The following is a 21876-nucleotide window of genomic DNA, read 5'->3' on the forward strand; positions in this document are numbered from 1 at the left end:
ATTGTTAGTTGGTTATTTGAGGGTTTATTTTGTAGCCAGTCTGTTAGTTCATTGATAACAAAGACGCCTTTCCTTTGAAATCCGGCTTAGGTGCCCCAGGGGCCAAAAATTGATAGATATAAAATAGGCAAACCAAGGAACCAAAGAGACGTGCAAACCTCCAGAATTCCTAGAGAATCCTCAGAGCTCTTGTTCCGCCCCGGAAGCTAAGTTCTTAACTTACTTCCGCCCTTTGTGACTCATTGTGTCTTTCTAGGCGTCTGTGGGGCCTTGCCTCTTGTCCTTCTTACTCTCGTAGCTCTTATCTCCGGGGGTTAGCGCTCCTTCCCTTGTCACCGTGCCCAGAGCTGCCCCTGGGTCCGCGGTGAGTAAGAACGGGCCCAAGGGGTGGGGATGGGGTGGGAAGACGCTGTGGCCGGGTGGGCCCGGGAGCAGGGCGGAGAGGCTGCACCTCGCGGAGTCCACCCGAGCTGGGCCTGGGCCCAGTGAGCGGAGAGGCTACTTGCCGGACAGCGAGGCTACCCTTCAGGACAGAGAGCGTTAAAGGGGAGCTCCGGGACTGAGATTGGGAAGAGGGGAGGGGCGTCCTGTCCGATTCGGGACGGGAGTCCGAGCTGAGGTTGGGGGATGGGAAGGAGGGGCGGTGTCAGCCTCCAGATTACCTGTCTGGGCTCGGACTGCGGTTCTCTCAGTGGGTCTTTCGGGACCTAGCTGTCATTCCTGCTCTGGCTTCCTCATTCCGTAGCACCCTTAGGAACGACTAAGGGATGAGTTTCTGGAAGCCTGGGCGGGAGTGGGGGGAAGGGAGGATACCGAGGTGTAAAAAGCCGATAACCTTTCTTTCGAAGGAGGTGGTCCGAACTGTTTTTTATCTGGGGCCCTTTCTCTGATTTGATACGTACATTGTTTGAATTGTCATGCACCAAAACTGGTAATTAAACTTGCACTCTGCCTACTTTTACATTGTGATGTGGGCTTAAGAGGTGAAATGGGAAGGTCAGGTACAACCCATCCTTTTTGTTACAGTTTTTGGAGCCCAGTGTTGTGTTTTAAGGAGTAATTTGGTGTTTGGGTGCTGTGGAGGTTTATTAGGTTCGAGTGACTGGGGGATGGCTGAACTGATGTCTGTCTGTTGGATATTTTGTTTGTATTCTGAAGGGCGGTGCTGCATAAAAAGCACTAGCTCCCAGAGGATGCAGTCTGCATTCTAGCGCTGGTGTTGACACTAATTAGCCGACTGAGCTCCGGTGGGTGATTTTGGATTCTTTAGATCGCAGTTTCCCCATCTGTAAAATGAAGAAATTGAATTGCATGATTTCCCAAAGACTCCTCCAGACGTATTATTTTGTGACTAGAGCTATCTAGAGTTGGATCTCCTCCTCCTTCCCTCCACCCTCACAAATACACAACAACATACTTTGATCTTAGAAAGTGGCGATTTCATGGATTGCGACCAAAGCTAGCATTTATTGGGAAGCCCTGTTCTAGACAGATAGTAGGTGGTTTATGATAAACACTTGCCAAATTGAATTGTGGACAATTTAGTGCAACCTAAACAGAGAACAGTTGCTGTTTGCCAGCCAAATATGAAAAAAAGAAAGAAAGAAAGAAAAAACAGTTTTGTCATACAAAAGATCAGTTCACTCTCCTGAGAAGTTTTCTGCTGGTTTCTACTTTCTCTTTATTGTGACTGTTAAGTTGGCAAATACCTTTCAGAATCTTTGGGAATATTTCAAAATTTAATAAGAGTTTAGCTTATTCTTGATTTCTATATTCTTTTTATGTTCTAACATGTTTTGATTTAGGTCTAAATGCTTGTAGCTTTCATATTAAATCTTAGCTTTTTCCTTCTAACATGGTGAAATGACTTTATGACTCTTAAAACTTTGTAAATTTTCTGTATTGTTTATAAAAGTATTGGTTCTTTTAGAATTGGTTTCTAGAACAAGAGGAAATATTTAGCTCTAAAGTTAATTAAGTGATTTGTATGTAATGCAGTGGGAAAGTTGGTTTCTTAGTTTTCTAATCTGAGAGAATCTGAGATAACAGAATGTAGGAGTTCTTTGGGATCTTACAGGATATTCAGTTAAATATCTTCGTTTTACATGAGAAAACTGAAGCTTATTTTGTTAAAACCCCACTAGATGATAAATTCTATGAGGAAAGATTCATTGTCACACTGGAATGGTTTGATTTCCTGACACTTAGACCATTGTTTTTCCTACTATATGCCATGTCTTCCATTTTCATTTGAATATAAGTGAACTGAAAAATAGTGAAATCTTCAAATTTGCATATGTGGTCAATTGCTTCATCACTTATTCTTCCAGATGTGAAATGCCAAATCATTATATTTCAGGAATTTCTTTATGGTTTTTTAGAATAAACAAAAAAAGATAACTATTTTATTCAAAAATGCATATGTACATATATAATTTTTCAGAAGTTTATGTTTATTTAAAATATTCTCCCAAAAAGAATAGGTATAGGCATCTTGTTCTACAGCTCAAGCAAATCAAACTTGAATTAAGTTAGTTATCTAGAAAGTTTAAATCAAAGTTTCCTTTCCCCTACCCACTTTGCTTCTCTTCCTGTGGAAATTATCATGAAGCAATCAGTAAATATTAAGTGCCTGCTTGTGATATCAGATTCATGTGGGAGGGCTATATCTTGTTTCTATCTTACTGAAGCTGTCTTTCAATGGCTCCTTGCCTTTATTGCCAAATTTCTAGAAATAGCCTATATTTATGGCTTATCCTTCTCCACAATTCACTCAGTCCTAAATCCATTCTAATCTTATTTCTGCTTCTACTATTCTAAACTGTTCATTGATGAGATTCATGTAAGCAAATAAAATAGCCTTTTTAAAGTCCTCATCTTATTGGATTTCTCCATCATTTAATGTTGCTTACCCTCACTTCGTTGTAGTCAATTTAACAAATATGTATTAAGGCCTACTCTATGCAAAGTATTATGGTTAGGCACTGGGCTTTCAGAAATAAAAATAGAAGGAAAAAAGAAAGCTCTCAACCCATCAAGGAACTTGGGAAGAAAAGGAAGGGAAAGAGGGAACAAGAAAAGGGAGAGAGCATATAACCCATAAACTGATAAACACAAAACAATTTGAGGAGGGGGGGGGGGGAACACAGTAATAGGTTAAGAGGATCAGGAAAGGCTTCAAATCAAGAAGCATGAGCAAGATGATGGAAAATAATATTAAATTATTAGGAAAAGTAAGCTGGAATCAGAATATAAAGAGCTTTAAATGCCAAGGTGAGGAATATAGGGGAGGGGCGAGGCAGCCTGTGATAACTGACATTTATAGAACTTTGAAGCATTTGATATACATTATTTAATTTCATCCACATTACCACCTTGAGAAGTAAGGACTGTAGAATTATCCTGTTCTACTAATGAGAAAATTGAAGCACACTTGCCCAAATTTCACACAAACATCTGAGGGAAATTTTGAATCCCAGATGTTCCCAGCACAGACCAGTATTGTATTCATTTAGAAGTCTAATCAGTAGGACTCTCTCTTCAGTAATTCTTTTCTGTCCCCTTCTCAACTATTCTAACTGCAACCTCTCAGGTTTAGGACCATTTCACTTTCTTAGCTTCTTAAATAGAACCTAAGCATTTCATCCTTTTAGGCTATTAAGTAATCTTACTAAAGCATTGTTTCAGGACTAATTCTTACACAAAATACACATACCCTTTTCTGGAGTCCTATTGTCTTTTTAAATAAAATATAAACTCCTTGTTCTGGCATTCAAAGCCATACAGAGAGCCTGGCATCAGTTTATCTCTACAGCCTGATCTCATATTACTCCCTACCTTTTTGCATAATCAGTATTCCAGCAAACTGCTTTTTTTCCTCTATTCTTTGTTCCTGTCCTTTCCTAGCTGAAAGATTTCTACTCATGTAAGTTCCCCATGCCTAGAATTGATGCTTTCAACCCCACCCACCCCCATTTCCTTGCATGTCAAAATCATTTCTTTCATGAACCAGTTCTTATGTTTTCCTGCCATCCATCACTATTCTGACTCAAACTCAGTATTCCTTTAAATACTTTCTGTTACCTTATACTTCTATTCTTGTATTTTTTCTCTTTTTAGATTATAAACTCATTGAAAGTAGAATCTATCTTATTTAGTCTTTGTATCCCATCACCACATAATACTTGATGCATAAATCCTTAAAACATGTTTAATTTAATTTTGAAATCTTTCTTAACCTTTCATTTCACCCTTTTCTTGAGCATAGAATCTAGTTGGAGAAATAAGAAAGTAAATAACCTTGTAAGATAGGTCATGATTAATTAAAAAAGCAGCCATAGGAGTAGTGAATAGAGAAGTGCCTGCTATTGATCTATGTTAAATACTGGTGATATTACTCTGGGCAAGTCTCAGAATCTCTTTTCTCTGGGCCCCAAGCAGGAATCTTAAGTAGAGATGCGGAGTAGATGATCTTCTGAATCAGAGATAGATAGAAACTTCTATATATGTATGAATGAAATCACAAATATGTTTTAAAGAGAAGAAAATGTTTTATAACTAAACGTTTTCAATAATAACTCCCATGTATGTGATAATTAAAAATATTTTTCCAGATCTATGAAGTAAGTGATAAAGATTTAGAAGTAGCCTCTTTTTATAGATGAGGAAACAATTCTCAGAACTTAAATGACTTGCTGTAGGAATACACAGCTATTAAGTATCTTGAGTTAGGATTGGAGCCCAATTCTTCTAAGTGCAGCTATGCTTCAAAAATACCTTCCAACAATAAATAGTGTTACAATTCCAAAAAAAAGGGTCATTGTGGGCTAAAAGGAATGACTTGACCTCAACTTTGAAGGATGAGCAAAATGTTTATGAAGGCAAGAAAATGCAAAAGAGTGAGTAGACATTATTTTGACAGAATTCTGGAGGATTGACATAAGTTTGTGAAAATTAATTTTGTTATGTGTTGAGGATCTTGAATACAAAGTTAAGGAATTTGGGCTTTAGACCATGGGAGCTACTGAAGGATTTTTAACAAGGAAGTAACATGATGAAAATCTCAGTTTTTAGAAACATTAGTCTTAAGGCCCAAAGGGATAGAAAGTAACAGATTTTAGAAACTTTGTGAAGAAAGAATTGGCTGGCCTTGATACCATGCAAAATATGGTAGCAATAGTTGCATGAATTTTCTTATCCCAGCTAATGCCAATAAATTAACAGGTGTCAAATAAACTTCTTACTTCTGTGCGTTTTAGCCCACCAGCAATTGATAGAAACGTATTTGATAATTCAGCAGATAACATTAATATATCCTCTTCAAAGCTTCTCAGTCTGAGAGATTAACAAAAGAGAAGATAAAATTCTTCCTAAGCAGTTTGGTCTGAGTTGGTAGATCTCTTAGAGTGGGTAAAGGTACTTATTATTTTAAAGAGGATTCTTATCACTTGTTATAGAGGGAAAAAAGTTAGCATAGTTATTTACATTGAATAATGTAAACTATACTGTTGGTTTATCAGGTAGGAGAAAGAAGAAGGGGACAACTTCCTTAAACTTTCAAAGTCCTCTTGAGTTTTCTTTTGTACTTAGAAAATTGTTCAGGGGAAAGGAGGTATGATAGGAGACAGTTGATCCTGCTGTATGCATCTCATGGTTAAAAAAAAAATTGGCTAATACAGGATAAAATGGAATTATATCATCTCTTAACCTACTTATCTTTCAAAATAACTTTTTCAACAGTATTCACTTGATTTTGTCCCCTTAGATCTTTACAGATCCCAGAAGAACAAAGGATGTTAGATGAATAAAAGAGTAAATCAAACATAATTTGAGTGTTTGATCCTGATTTATTAAAAAAATTAGCGTTATTAACAAATAAGAAAAAGTGGCATACATCAAGATGAAGAACTAGCAAATTTCAAACAGTAGGTGGAGTTTGAGAGGAGAGCCTCTTTTTAAGTAGAGAATGAAAATTTAATCCTTGCTCATTGGGACCACTAGGATTCAGATTGTCTATATAAAAAGATTTTATGTCTCTCAACACGCTCTTCTTGCTTTTGTCTTTGAAAAGAAATCAAAGAGAAACTTTTAGGGAGAAAAAGGAAGCTAAACCTTATAGGAAATTATGGTACTTAGCAGACTGCAGCCTAGCATAGTTACGCCCATAGCTATAGATTTTTGTTATAAGAAGTTTTGTTGTCTGACCTAAAGACCGTGTGTGTGTGTGTGTGTGTGTGTGTGTGTGTGTGTGTCAGTCAGAGAGAGAGAGAGAGAGAGAGAGAGAGAGAGAGAGAGAGAGAGAGAGAGAGAAATACACACCCCTTGTAGAGCTAAATTAAAAATAGGAAAAGTTACAAAAAAACATTCTTATCAAAACTGGTATTAATTTTAGTGAGAAAGGTACATTTTTTCATGTTTCTTTAAATATAGAGATATGTTCTTTTCAAATATATTGTTAGTGATTTAAATGTTTGTTTTAATAAATGCTTCAGTTTTTTCAGTGGAAAATTCACATGCCATAGACCTCAGATTAAAGCATGTGCATTGTACAGACAATGAATCCACATAAAGAATGCACTATTTCTCACTTATTGGCAGCAGAAATTGCAGGAAAAATATGCAGGGGGAGGAGGACTAAACTGGTGATTTAATTGGTGTAGGGAATTCTCTTTTGGGAAGCTCCCTCTACTAATGCAGATCTGCTACAATTCTGCAATTTAGAGCTTTTAGAAAGTTACCTGGGCACATTCAGATAGTTTAGTGTCAACCTAGTCTCAAGTTTTGATTTCCAATTTATCTTGGCTATGAAATAGGTCTTCTAGCGTGTCACAGATAAATGTCATTGGGACAAGCCTAAAGAAATAAAATTAAATATTAATGTCACAGTTGCTTGATAGTTTTATTAATCAGAATTGTTAACCTCAGTGAATTCCCTTGGTGAAGATGGACAAATATTGGGTGCCCTAGAAACATAAATCATTTTATTTTATTTTTTTTAATAAGAATTTTTTGTAATTCAGGAGCAGTGCAGAAAAAAAAAAAACTTCAAATATCTTCAGTGTCAGTCTACCTCTCAGATTCCATCAGAGTGAGGGGGAACTCTGAACCTGAATTATGACTGCAGAATCCAGAGACGCTGCAGTCATGACCCCTCAGGCTATACAAGATAAAGAAGGACTTGTGATAGTAAAGGTGGAAGAGGAAGATGAAGAGGAACACCTTTGGGGCCAAGATTCTAGCCTGCAAAGAAGTAATAGCCCTTCTGATCCAGAGATTTTCCGCCAACGCTTCAGACAGTTCTGCTACCAGGATACTTCTGGTCCCCGGGAGGCTCTTGGTCGGCTACGAGAACTTTGCCATCAGTGGCTAAGACCAGAAATGAATACAAAAGAACAGATCCTGGAACTACTGGTGCTGGAACAATTCTTGGCTGTCTTACCCAGAGAGATCCAGACCTGGTTGCAAGAGTACCGTCCTGATTGTGGAGAGGAAGCAGTGACACTGTTGGAGGATCTTGAGCTTGATTTATCAGGACAGCAGGTACGAAAGAAGAAATGAAGTGCAGATTGGGTGAGCAGGGTATTAGTCTTGAGACTGGAATAAGGGGATTCAGCTCGACATTGGAATAGGAAGTTGCTTTGTTAAAGGTTTTACTTAGTTAAAATTTGAGCTAGTTCCTTTGTTGAATGCTAAGTATCCTCTATTTTCCTGTTTTCTTGACTTTTACATCTATTGCTATTTCTGTGTCCTGTGTTTTGAGGGGATGGTTCTTGCTTTTTCTGTGAAGTTTTAAATCTCATTACCCTACTTTTCTTATTTCCAGGTACCAGTCCATGTACATGGACATGAAATGCTATCCCAGGAGATGGTACCACTGGGAACAGCACATGGATCTTCAAGCTTTGAATTCCAGCACCGAACTCCTCAGATCAAACATGTAACAAGAAAGCCAAGTCTTTTACAACAGAATGGTAAGGAACAAGATTTAATTCCTATGGAAATAGAGGAATTATACTGTAATGTGTTATCAGAAGACCTGAACAATAATGCCTTTTTTGTTGTTATTATTTTTGTTTTGGGTGAATTCACATGACTGAGGTGCAATACTTTAGTGTACAATTTGTAATGGTTCAGTTCTTATTGCTGATTCACTTTCTATTTCTTATTTCCAGTGTCCTTGCATTTATAACATTTTCAGTTTTATAATAATTTTTAAGATCTGCTTATGTTTCCCTAACATCAAAAGTTATTCTATTTTGAATTTTTCTTTTTTTATGCATAGTGCAATTAGTATATCCATGACCAAATCATCACTGATATCTATTAATGCATTGTGTTCTTATCACATTTTGTAATAAATTATCCCAATTCTGTCCAAATTTGTCAATGTCTTAACATTCAACAAGAGTGGAAACCAGACAGGTATTGACAGAGATAAAATTGGAGAGGCAGATACATAGATTTAGTAACATTACTTGTGGTCTTTCTTTTAGAGTATTGCTACTTAGACATTTTGAAAAGTCACCTTTTATTTTCCCAGTTATAAAAAAAAAAGTCCTCTGGTTCTTTACCTCTTGACTTGGATGAATTTGAGCCAAGGGTTAGATCCAACATGTGGATTCAAAGTTGTGACTTGGAAATCAAGAGTAGCCTGTGACAGAGAAAAAAACAATTGGGAGTCATAAGACTTGGGGCAAATCATTTTAACTTTTCTGAGCCTCAGACCTTGTTTAAAATTAGTTTTTTGGACTAGTTTTATTTTTCAAGTCTGTTCCAGGTCTTACATGCCTTTAATCCCTTTTTGGAATTTTATTGCCTAAAACTTGAGGATTAAGTAGGTAGAAATCATTTTCTATACTTTTTTGAGTTATTATATTTAGCTGTAGGTTAGGAGAGGAGGTTAAAAGTAGCAAGATAGGGTCATCTTGTAGTCTACATTCAAGGGAGGCTTTAAGACAGAACTGATCTCACAGTTACTTTCTCCTTCAGCTTACCCTGCTTCCCATGTTCCTGTTTCACATGAGAGGGGTCCTAGAGACCAGGCAGTGGCCTCAGCACTATTCACAGCAGATTCTCAGGTGAGATGTGGGCTCCTCTGTCTTAACTAAGAGTTCCCTCCCCTCCTTCCCCCATATTATTTTGGGAGTTTTTCCATAGATCCCACCTACTATTCTCATTTCCTACTCAGATTAGGCTAACTTCCTATGTCTTAATTGCTTTTTCTCCTTTTTTCCCATCCAAAAGCCCATACCCATTTAGGATCCTTTATGGTATTTTTGATTTCTCTTCATCTTAATTCCTCTGACTGCACTCTATAGGTTTACTAAGTATGAAAACTGAGATGGGATTCATATTGTTTCAGGCTTTGGTAAAAATCGAGGACATGGCTGTATCTCTTATCCTGGAAGAATGGGGATGTCAAAACCTGGCTCGGAAGAATCTCTGTAGAGACAGCAAACAGGAGAATTATGGAAACATGTTTTTCCAGGGTAAGAGCTAATGAAGGTGTAAAGCGAGATTTCTTTGCCTTCTCGTTTGTTAGTTGTGATGTTTGTGTTTAACAGAGAAATGACCAAGGAATTCACATTCAGAAGCAGGATATTTCAACTCCCCATTCTGAAGTCACAAAAACATTTGTTCATGTTTTGTTTTTTGTTTTTTTTTTTTTTTTTGAGGCTAAGGTTAAGTGACTTGCCCAAGGTCACACAGCTAGGAAGTGTTAAGTGTCTGAGACCACATTTGAACTTCGGTCCTCCTGAATTCAAGGCTGGTGCTTTATCCACTGCGCCACCTAGCTGCCCCTGTTCATGCTTTTTAAAACCATTTTGTAAAGATGAAAAAAGAGTATTTTCCTGGTATTTTGTGTCCTTATCTTTTTCATCCCTCCAGTGATGTGGAGCTGACTTTTCCCTAGTTTTACATTGTGTAAACGTTACTAAGCTTTCTTTGTCTCTTAGCAGGGAATAAGCAGATAAATTAATTATCCTTTTGACCCAAAATATATCAACTAGTCTCCTGAGAACATGTCATTGAACTTTTTAGAAGATCCTCTCATTTCAACATGTATTCACTAATTAAATCCTTTCTGTTGCCTTTCACTCCCACTGAAGAGTTTTCTAGAAAAGTGCCATATAATTCCATAAACATACCTCATTTCCTTTTCTTTGACTGGAATTTCCAAACCTTATATCATTATCAAAAAGCTATGGGTCCAGAAAAAAAAACTTAAAGACACTTGGTCAGTTTCCTTTCCTATTATACCTTTTCTACAGCCTTTACAGTTAAAATGTTTTACCAGACCAGTTTACAGTTAATTTTCTACATTGTATTATGTTCCCATGAGGTAATACCTCAAAGGAATACCATGCAGTGAAAGCAAACATTTAAGATTTCCATTCCCATAGTAGAAGGAGATGGAAGCAGGGAAAAGGAGCAAGTAAAAATAGGCTTAAGTTTCTGTTCACTTGGTTTGGCCTTTCTGATACTTTGGTCACTGAATTAAGCTTCTGAGATATTTATTCTAAGCACTATACCTGAAAATGAGTTGCTGCTGGGTGACCATATCTGTTTAAGGTTGCTTAGTTCCAATACTTATGCTTCTAGAAGGAAACAAGAATTTATTAAGTACTTATCATATTTGAAGTACTTTATTGAGGTAAGTACTCCTCATCTCCATTTAACAGTTGAAACTAAGAGTAAGGTGCTCAGGATCACACAGCTACTAAATGTCTGAGACTGGATTTGAACTCCAGTCTTCTTTATTCTAGTGCCAGTGGTCAAAAGTTCTTTGTGCCACCTAGTTGCCTGCTGTATAACTGAAGATCGGTGATGTAAGAAATGATCTATTTTCATTTTTCCTATAAAAACAAACATTTATATTAAGATCACAAACAACTAATTTTGGCTTAAAGCCAAATATAGCTATTTAGAAGTTTTAGAGCAAAGTATAAATAAAAATATTCCTAGTGATATATTTATTGCTAAACTGAATTATTATTAAACCATGCTCATGAGTATCTTTGTTTTCATATGTTATCTTACCATAAAAAGCAAGACTTCAAGACTTATAATCTGTTTGCTCTTTGATCTACATTATGCTTACAAAGTGTTGCATATACATTATTACTTTTGATTAAACAAAATAGAATGTTGTTTAAGCAAATGAGTTTATATAGGTATTTGTATGTAAATAAATGTATAAGCATGTGTAACATATATTTATAGTGTTTGTGGATTAACTCTAATAATTAGTATTGTAATATATAATATGGCCATAATAGTTTCAGCTTAATATTAACTTTTTCATTATTCCAGCTCCTAACTTCCTTTCTCCTACTCATTACTTTTATTCCCACTTTTTCCATATTGACATCCCTTTCTTCTAGCCATCTCCCTTCCCTTCTACACACAGGTTTTGTCTAATGGGCTATGTTCCTCTTACTCTTATAAGTTAACTGTTTTTATCCATCCAGTCTATCTTTCTGCCTCTTCCTTCTATCTATCTATCTTACTTTGTTTTATTATCTATTCAGCTCATCTCTATTGACTTAACTTTCCCTTTAGCACCTCTAGAAATTACTTCTACTTAATGTCCCTTTGCCTCCTTATGCCTTGTCATTTGCTTCCTTCTGAAGCCAATTTGACTGTGTGGCCATGTTCTTCTAATAAACAGCAACATTTGATTATTGAGTGCTTCATCTATTTTCAAATAGGTAATATTTTTATTTTCTATTTGTCAGGTTGTGGAAGTAGGACAACCAGTGAAGAGTCTACTTCAAAGGAAGATATTTCAGAAGCAACAGGATCTCATGGGAAAAAAACTGAAAGTTTCCAAAGGGAATTTGGAGAAACATGTGAACAGGAAAGCAGATTAGAAAGACAACAGAGAAACTTAGAAGAGAAACTGAAGCTAGAAAAGACAGGATTTAGACAGGTGACAGTCAAGGACAAGAAACCACCCACAGGGGAGAGAGGCCATCGAGAGAAAGGCAAAGGATTAGGAAGAAGTTTCAGTCTGAGTTCAAATCTTGTTACACAGGAAGAAGTTCCTACAGGAACAAAGTCCCATAAATGTGATGAATGTGGCAAATGCTTTACAAGGAGTTCCAGTCTTATTCGACATCGGATAATTCACACTGGAGAGAAGCCCTATGAATGTAATGAGTGTGGGAAAGCCTTCAGTCTTAACTCAAATCTCATTCTTCATCAGAGAATCCACACTGGAGAGAAACCTCATGAATGTAATGAGTGTGGGAAAGCTTTTAGTCATAGTTCAAACCTTATTCTACATCAGAGAATCCATTCTGGAGAAAAACCTTATGAATGTAATGAATGTGGCAAAGCTTTTAGTCAGAGCTCAGATCTCACCAAACATCAAAGAATCCACACTGGAGAGAAGCCCTATGAATGTAATGAATGTGGTAAAGCTTTCAACCGTAATTCATACCTTATTCTTCATCGGAGAATTCATACCAGAGAAAAACCATATAAGTGTAATAAGTGTGGGAAAGCCTTCACCCGGAGCTCAACTCTTACCCTACATCATAGAATTCATAACAGAGAGAGAGCCTCTGATTACAGCTCCACCTCACTAGATGCATTTGGTGCATTCCTGAAAAGCTGTGTATAAAGTGAAATTTCCCATTAACTTCCATAATTTCAAAGATGTGTGCCCATGGGAAAAATATTTGGCCTCTACTATATAATCAAATCACACTTAAAAATATATTAGAGCAGTACTGCCTTTGTCAGTTTAAGCTGTGAGTATTTATTTCTCCAACAAAACCCTCTGCAAGAAAATTTAGTCAGATAGATATTACTTAAGAATATCTGCATATGTTAAATTAAACATCAGACTTTTTGGGAATGAGGACACTGAGAAGAAGCTGGTCAAACCTGTTTAAATAAAGGATCCCTGTCTGCAACCACCAGTGTAATTGCTGAAAACCACCAACCTTGAGATTTGTATCCCCAGTGCCTAGCACATAGTAAGTGCTTAAAGGATACTTAACTAATTAATTGGCTTGAACTGAAAGACATTTTTTCCCTGCAAAGCAAGCAATGATTGCCCAATATCATTTTTGTACATCATGACCCAAAGAAGGATATTTATAGAATCCTGGGCTGGGACATGCTGCTAAAACTAAAACATAAGTAATCAAAGGTGGGATGCCAAAGCTGAAGAGATCTAAGGCTATGCAGATCAAAATCAAACCAAAGACTTCTATCTCTTCCTGAAGAGTATATATGACTCAACTCTTAGTTCCCCATAGGAGTATAGTTGACTCCATCCTCATCACAGAGAAATTCTATAAATGACAATACTTCTCCCTTTTCTGAATTCTTAGTGCTATCCTATAGTCTCATACAGTTTAGCTTTTGATTGTACACTGTCTTTTGATTGTCTCCTGAATGTAGTAAACCTTATCTCCCCAACAAGATTCTAAGGAACTGATCTCCTACCTAATAGCCTTAGTAAGACCTGATGGGGGAATTATTGTGTGATGACATTATTGTGTTCCTTGTTTAATAAGTACTCACTGACTTCTTAAACAGGACTCCCACACTGAAGCTGGAGCCCTGCTAAAATACTACAGCATAGCCTAACTAATGCAGAAATCACCAATTATTGCTATAAAAATTCTAAAACGCTATATAGACTGCTATTCTCCCTGAGCTCATTAAGCATAGAAGGAAAACATTGTTTAAATGCCTACTTAAAATATATAAAATGTTGGCTAAGGGCCACAAGACTTAAGAGACATCATTATTTAAATATATATTTAAAATATGTCATCAACTTTAAAAAGTTAAGTGAAGCAATGACTTTGACTTCCTTTGGTTATTGTTACTGATAAGATTCTAGCAGAATTTTCCCATGTTAGCTTCCTGAACAACATAGCCGATTGGGTGCCCTCCAGATGAGGTCAGATAAGTATGACCACTGTCTTTCACTGAAGCATGAGAGTGTATCAACTTGGGCTGTGTCACACTGCCCATCATATTTAGCTTTCAGTTTTATACAACCCAAGATATTTTTCAAACTACTATTTTTATTAACTTTGTGTTTGTCAAGATAATTTTTTAACCCAATTGTAAGACTAATGTCTAATAAATTTCTTAATAGATTTATAAGAGGCACTGTGATACGATGGACAAGAGAAAGTTGGCCTCAGCCAGAAATATCTAGATTCAAGTCTTGCTTCTGACACATACTAATTGTATAGGCAAGTCATTTAACTTCTCACTGCTCTAGGTAGTTCTCTAAAACTATTAAGTTCCAGAGACATTATTAGCCTGTATTGCTAGAGCATGTTAGTCACCAGCAGCTCCAGTTCCTTTCCTTAACATATTTGATTCATCATAATAGCTTTATAGAAATATTTTGTTGGAGACTGATTGTTAACTACATGAGGGCTAACTCTCAATTTTGTGTCATTTATAAATTTGACAAATATACCACCTTTACTCTTTATTCAGGTCACTGAAAATAAAAATAAAACTTAAGGCTAAGAATGGATCTTTGGGACATTTCTAGAGATTTCCTTTCCTGAACAATGACCAGTTAATAACTGTTCTTTAGGCCTGGTCATTCAACCAGTTTTGAATTCATCTTACTACCATTAACTACTTCATAACTTTCCATCATCACAAGGTTTACCTTGAGGGGATTTGTCATATGTTTTGCTTGTCTAGATAAACTTGAGTGCTTTATGCTTTTAACAGTTTAATATGTTTCTTAAAACAAGTAAGCAAAACCATCTTAATAGTATGTTTGGTATGACCTATTCTTGGTGGAGTCATGGTTACTTAGTGATCATTACCTCTTTTTTAGATTATATGATAGAATTTTGCCAGGAGTAGGTTAGTTCACCAACTTATATTTTGCAGATTTCCTTCTGTCTCCTCTTTTTCTTTCCTTCCAGAAAATATGGGTAAATCTGCTTTTTCTGTTCTTTTAGAAATAACTAAAAATGGCCCAGCTCTAGCTCTTTTAATATCTCAGGTTGTAGGTTATCTAGATCTAGTGACTTAAATTCAACAAGAGTATCTAGATGTTTTCACTGTCTCATTTTGGTTTTTAACTTTCTATTAACAATATTTTAAAATATTCTTTCTGGTACAAAGATTATTCTTGGCCAAGAAAACAATATCAGAATTAAATCTGCCTTCTCTTTATCATCTCTGTAGTTGCCTTATCGTGGTCCCCATTATGGTCCCTCTTCTCATTATAGTAAACAGAAAACCCAAAACTTTTTTTTTTGTCTTTAGCATTCATCAATTTCAGCTCATTCTAAACTTTAGGATTCTTAATGCTGTTCTTATAAGAATGTTAATATCTTGCATCTCCTTTTGGTTCTGCCTTCTATTTGTTGCTTTGCATCCACATCATTCTCTTTAAATCACTCCCCCTTTTCTTCCTCACTGGAATTGTTTACGTGTTTAGGATTTATTATAAATTCTAAAATAGAATAGTCATTCTCTTATAAAGATCCTACTTCTGCTTCAGCAACCTTCAACTTCCTTTATTGCCAGATTTCTTCTAAGAGTTCTTTAACTGTTCTTACATCTTTTGGAAGAATGAAGTTATTAGGCTCTTTGTTAGTTCAGATTACAAATATGGAGTACAACACAAGCAGGTAGACATTTCCATATCAATAAATCATGACTTTCATCATAAGTTATGGAAAAAGTCATCAGGAAAATGTAGAGCTATTGATGGTGACCCTTTAACTCAACATGGAAAACAACATGTAAATGGACTGCTTCACACAATCTGCATAACACACTTGTCAAGATGTACAAGTTTATAGCATGAAGACCTTACTCATGATGTTCAATGATAATATTAGTTCAAGAAACTAAAGAAAACTAATCCTGAATTCTACAAGACTACGTTGTCAAGAATTCATTGACTGCAACCAAGAAGTGGAAAACAAAAAAAAGCAAGTATTTATGAGAGGCTGAAGATCGGGCACTAATATAGTGCCAAATTCCACACCAAATAAATTGAATTAATGAAAAGCTTTTTCTAACACCTATTGTGTTAGAATTTCTTGAGCCCAAGATATTAATGACATCTGTGGGCAATCTTATTCCAAGCCTAAATTCAGCAGGCCCAGATTATCATTAATCAAGTCCATGAATATCTCCAATTATAATACAAATTAATGCTTAACACAGCTGAGCTGGACACCTAAGGACAGAATAAATAGGTGATGATTTTATAGAATAATTGAAGTCAAGGACTCAAGAAAAAGGGAAAAGAGAATCTTTGAGAATCTACTGAAACAGAAGTTCCTGAGTACAGTGTAACTATGAAGAGAGGCAACTAGAGTTAACAGACCAAACTGATAATTCAAAAAGTTTGACATTGCTTTTTTTGAGCAAAGACTGCACCATCCTGTATTCTAGGGGCTATACAAGAACAGTAACAAATTAATCAGAAATTTCAGCTGGATAATAATCAGAACAGATTTCCAGTATGGACAGTATAGAAAGGACTTTTAAAATTCTCATTTTTTTTTTTTTGGCTCATAGCCATACCCTCATCTTTTAAAATAAGTACTATTATAATTGAGACCAGTTGATTCCTAATTTTTTGAGACTAATCACTAAATTGGGTTTGTCCTACTGGCTTAGTAGTTATCCCAGATAGAACAAAATTCATTAAATGGGAGAAGAGCCACGTGGAGCGATAGATACTTTTTCTAAAGGTATTGCTGACCTTAGCCACTGTCTGAAGCAGTGTCTTGGGACATTTGTTCATCAAATATCACATAACGTAATGGTGTTGTTAAAAGACTGGAGGACTCTTCTTCAGCACCAAAGTGTTATTTGGTTTTGGTTTGTTTTTTAAGAACCTTTTCCTTTTTCTTGTTAGGATCTGGATTAGTTGAGAAGGATGAATTGATTAAGTGGCTCCAGTACACAGCTGGCTACAAGCTTGTAGGTGTTAGAAAATTCTCCCAAATAGTATCTGATCATCTCGGGCTTAATTTCTGCCTAACTGAAAGATTTGCCATTATAGACATCCGCCATACTTTCCACCATCTCTGTCAGGATAATCATATGTCAAAGGTGTACCTTCACTGTCTTGGGCTTTCCATAGGGAGTGTTTCCTTGTTGGCCTTTTTTTAGGTATTTCAGGATGGAATGCTGTTTATGCCATAGATCCTAGTTGAATCACTAGTGCTGTCAAGCACTATACAACTGCATGAGTTGTTTATAAAACATATCTAGCAACTTATCCAGGTGTGCACTGTGGTAGGTGAACTTCCAAAAGGTTTCCTTCTTTTGCTCCAGTTTTGTCATCTTGTCTACTGTCAGGAAAAAACTGCTTTCCTCAAATGTTATTTTGGAGTAACTGTCTGTAAACAGTCAGTTATCACCTTAAAGCACTATATAATTAAATATTTTATAAGTTCATGTTTATAGTTGACCCCATGAAATTCCTAGAAGGATTTTGTTTTATATTTTTCACCAGTTCTGCTAGGAAGAAGAAGGAAAAGAAAATATTCAATTTGCTAGTATTCTGAAATTGTGATTGGCCTCTAGTCTGGCAGAAAGCTGGAATCCAGGAAAACATTTAGATATGTAGTGAACTTATATATTTTGATCATGCTATATTAATATATTCTGAGATAGAGGAATTTGAGATGGGTCTTGGATAATTGATGCCTTATCTTACATAAGATAATTTCTTCTGGAGAGAGAAACCATATAAATGTGGAAAATGGCAGGCATCCGAGCCCTGATACTAATGCTAACCCTAAACAGTCTTTTAAGTTTGCATCTTTCTTTAATAGAAAATGATTTCATCCAAGATAATAGTCAACAGTAAGCCACCTTTAGAAAACTTAAAATACATGCTTGAAAGAAAGCTGCTTCTGGACCCTTACATATATTTTCCTAATGCAGTCTTTTTTCCTTTGGAATGATAGATTTAACTGGATTAAATAAGGTTTTGGAGCAAAAGACTTGGTAGTAGCAAACGAGTTAATACAATAAAGGTGAAACAAACACATAGCTGAAATTTTGAGACAACTGATCTGAAGCATTTACTTACCAAAAGTGTCTTACTGAATTTAGAAGCTTCAAACTAAGCTCTAAACTCAGTAAGAGAAAGAATGAGACCATAAGGATATAACAATGTAGAACTTTTTAAAATTACAGATGTTTAGTGTTTTCTGTATATTACTTGTAACCAGAATGTCAGGATCTGTTTTGTATCATTCTTCTTTTAGCCCCATGGGGTCAGGGTATGTATAGTTTTTTGGTTTTGTTTTTTTTTTTTTTTTTTTAATTCTGTTAAGATAGTATTCCCTTTTCTCCTCACCTTGTTCCCCAAAATTTGAACAGCAGAGGTTGGGAGCAGTGTAGAAAAAATTTGTGTGATTCTAGACAATAAGACATGACACTCAATGGGGGCGGTTTTTGTTGAGATATTTTTCAGTCCTATCTGACTCTTCATGATCCCATGTGGAGTTTTCTTGGATACTAAAGTGGGTTTGCCATTTCCTTCTCCAACTCATTTTACAGATGAACTGAGGCAAACATTATTTGCCCAGGGTCACACAGCTAGTAAATGTCTGAGACCAGATTTGAACTCATAAGATGAGTGTTCTTGAGTTCAGGCATTTTATCAACTATGCCATCTAGCTGGCCCTCCATGGAAGTAAAGAAACTAAAATAAGCAAGAGTTTAATAGTATTTGTTGTCAGTCAAGTTAGGGAAACTGATAAGTTCTATAAAACAGCCAGATTTGACTGGTAATTAAATAGGAGTAATTTCTCTATGTCTCAGCATGTGAAGACCGAGTTAGCTCTCTGTTGATCTCAGGATCAGCAAAAGTCATTGGTCTTTAAGGGGAGAAGCAAAGGAGATGGATAAAACCGCCACAAGCTCTCCACTTATTGACGTCCCTTCTATGACTTCTCCTCCAAAGTGACTCTGGCTTGTTTTACTCCACTCCCTTAATCCCTCCTGCAATTATCTGTATACACTCCCTAATCCCACCTACAATTGTCTGTGTACACCAAAAGATGGAGCCAACATAGAATAGTGAGAAGGGACATTTTCCAAGCATATGCTAAGAGTATTGCTCAATAGGTAATTAGCCTTAAGTGGTTGTCTGATTCAGTGTACCTATTCAGAGTTTTAGCCCTTTATATTAGCAGAGGTCAGATTTTTAAGTAACAGTGGATGAAGTGAAATGATCAGAAAGTATTAGGGAAATTACAAAAGTCCAACAATTTCATATTTCTGCTTAAAGAATTTTAGAAAGATTAAAACATGATCCTCACGCAGCTGCCATCAGACTTTTAGAGAAGGCTTCAAAAGTTCTTTTCAAGATTTCCTTATGGACATATTGAGAACAGGAAAAGGGTATAGGAGAAGGGTTAGGTGTGTAAGTCTTATTTTCATTTTTACTGGTTGTTTACTTAATAAATTTGGTATTAATCATCTTTATTATAGCAGTCAATCAAGCAGGAGTTTTTTAGCTACTCAAATAAGTTCCTTGTTTCTAGGCAAATTTAAAAGAGAATTGGTTTATAAACCAAAGTACAAATTTAAATTTTTCATCATTCTTTGCCTTTGCTAGAGGAACCATATTTTGATGTGTATCAATTTTTGTCTTAAGCAGAATAGGTTTGTGTAAAGGATTTTTACATCCAAGGTCTCTGGGTGGCTTCTGATTTATCACTCTTAGTTATTATGTCTTTTAATCTGACAAGTTTTTTCCAATCAGTAAAAACAGAAAATATATCAACTAAATATTTCAAAGCAATTATTTAATAATTTCCTGCAATGGCTGAAAAGAATTTATCAAATTGTTTATTTATATGATAAATTTATCAAAGTACATTTTTTCAATTAAATTTACAAATTTTTCAGCTCACAGCAAGTGTTTTTAATCTATTTTATTTTTCTTCAGCATCAAACATGTTCTATTCAGCTCATTGTATGACCTTGGGCAAATTGCTTAATTTGGGTTTCTTCTGTAAAATGAAGGGATTGGAATAAATGAACTTAAGCTTTTCCATTTGTTTTCTAATAAAGAGAGTGAATTGTAGCTCTGTTGCAACTCCACAATATCTTCATAATTTTTTGAGAAATTTGCTCCCCCGTATTAGTTATATCACTGATAATATTCAATGATCTCTAGACAGAACTTTTTTTTTTCCATTCTGCAGTTACTTAACTGTTTATACTTCTTTAGAGGAATGAAGCTGAAGACACATTCAGAGGGAAAGGATTTTATGAATGATTGAAAACATGGTATTTTCACCCTTGTGTGGACTTTCTTTTCTGGGTCTAGTCATCATTAAATCAAGAAGAGTATAGCTAGGGAGCTGGTTCAGCTTCAGTTCACCATCTTTCACAAGGATGGAGATCTATCTGGAGAGCCAACAACCCAGCATGCTGATTTTACCTGAGGTGGGGGTGGGGGGTAAGGAGAGAAGGTAAGAAATGAAATTCAAGGGTATTTGGGAGCAGGTGGAAGAATGAGTGTAAATATTTTAAAATTTAAACACTTAATTTGTCTTCTGCCCTCGTTGAGTTACAGGCAGCCAGATGTTTTTTATATGTTGACCTTTATACTGGCAAAAGCTAAAACATTTGGCATAATCTTTTGCAGTTAGTAGTGTTTGCAAAACAAAAAATAGGGAGAGGGAAAAGAGGATGGGTGAGTTAAAATTCTTGGTTTTCATATATATGTGTGCTGATTGGGGTGGGAGGGTATACAGGTAAGATTCAGTAATTATTTTTAAAGTAAGTTTATTTTTTAATTTTAGACATATACACACTTTTAGCTTAACCAATAATGGGAAGCCTAATATATTGATTTATGTGGTTATTTGAAGATTTTTCTTAATTTGTACTCTTAGATAAAACTTTTTCTGCCTTTTCAATCCCCAGTTTTGCAATTTAGACTAAATCCAAAGTAAGAAAGACATTAATTTACAGAAGAAGCTGCAATAGTATCTAAAGAATACAGGTGCTTAATATGTACTTTCTACATATTTAATTAGTTCACCAATGTGAGTTTCTTTAAATCTGCATGATTGAGTACTAATATTTACTTCTCCATGAAGTAACTCTGATAAGATTATGATTTGTAACTAATCTATGTTGGGAAGGAAAGATTCTTCTTATTTTTAAAAATTAAATATGATGGTAAGATTGTGGATGAAGATAAGGATTGTATCTCTCCTTTTTATGTTACTTGGGTACTAGTCAGTCAAATGTAATAAATATTTGACCTCTAGATAACATTTTGGACAATTTGCTTTCTGACTCCGTGCTCATTCAGAAAAATGTTCTCATAGATATGAAAGAGAATAGTCTAAAAAATAAACAACCCAAATATAAAATTATTAAAAATAATTTTACCCTTGTACCCTCCCCACCAAAAAAAAAAAAAAAAAAAGCAAACCAAAACAAAAATATTTTAACTGAAAATTGCAGAATTGATTAATCTCAGCAGAATGGTTTCATTTATCCCATTTTAGGAATGCTCTTGAGTTTGGAGCAATAGTTACATTCTTACTATCTTGTAATCAGTGTATGAAACTTTTCCATTTTTTGCTATATTGTTTCAAATAATTTGAAATTTTCTCAGACTTTGTTAAATTTTCACTTAAATTTTTTTGTTTTAAAGTAGAAGTCAGTTTTTCTCTACATTCTTTGACCCACTCAATATTAACTTCATTGTTGCAATGAATTTTTTTTAATGATCTGGCTCAACTCACTTCTCAAGGCTACAATTTTACCATTCTTGAGGAAGGCTCCTTTTAGTTCCCAAGAATGTAGAGAATTAAAGTAAAGCATATCTTTTAAAAAAAAAAAAGTGCAATGTTTAAATGTAATATT

General features: G+C 35.5%; 1 protein-coding gene and 1 long non-coding RNA gene across 2 annotated transcripts; one reads left to right on the forward strand and one right to left on the reverse strand.

Moving 5' to 3' along the window:
- Positions 1 to 213: 213 nt before the first annotated feature.
- ZKSCAN1 (zinc finger with KRAB and SCAN domains 1) lies at positions 214 to 21276 on the forward strand. The gene is made up of 6 exons (XM_074311553.1): positions 214 to 364; positions 7020 to 7539; positions 7823 to 7970; positions 8989 to 9077; positions 9362 to 9488; positions 11739 to 21276. Exons 2-6 carry the CDS (start codon positions 7114 to 7116, stop codon positions 12626 to 12628), a joined length of 1680 nt encoding a protein of 559 aa, XP_074167654.1. The 5' UTR covers positions 214 to 364; positions 7020 to 7113; the 3' UTR covers positions 12629 to 21276.
- On the reverse strand, positions 251 to 8651 carry LOC141566680 (uncharacterized). The gene is made up of 2 exons (XR_012489375.1): positions 8571 to 8651; positions 251 to 1286 (listed from the first exon to the last, which is right to left on the reverse strand). It is a non-coding gene; the product is annotated as an uncharacterized LOC141566680 (long non-coding RNA).
- Positions 21277 to 21876: the final 600 nt, after the last annotated feature.

This window comes from Sminthopsis crassicaudata, chromosome 4, assembly GCF_048593235.1.
Source record: "Sminthopsis crassicaudata isolate SCR6 chromosome 4, ASM4859323v1, whole genome shotgun sequence".
NCBI lineage: Eukaryota > Metazoa > Chordata > Mammalia > Dasyuromorphia > Dasyuridae > Sminthopsis > Sminthopsis crassicaudata.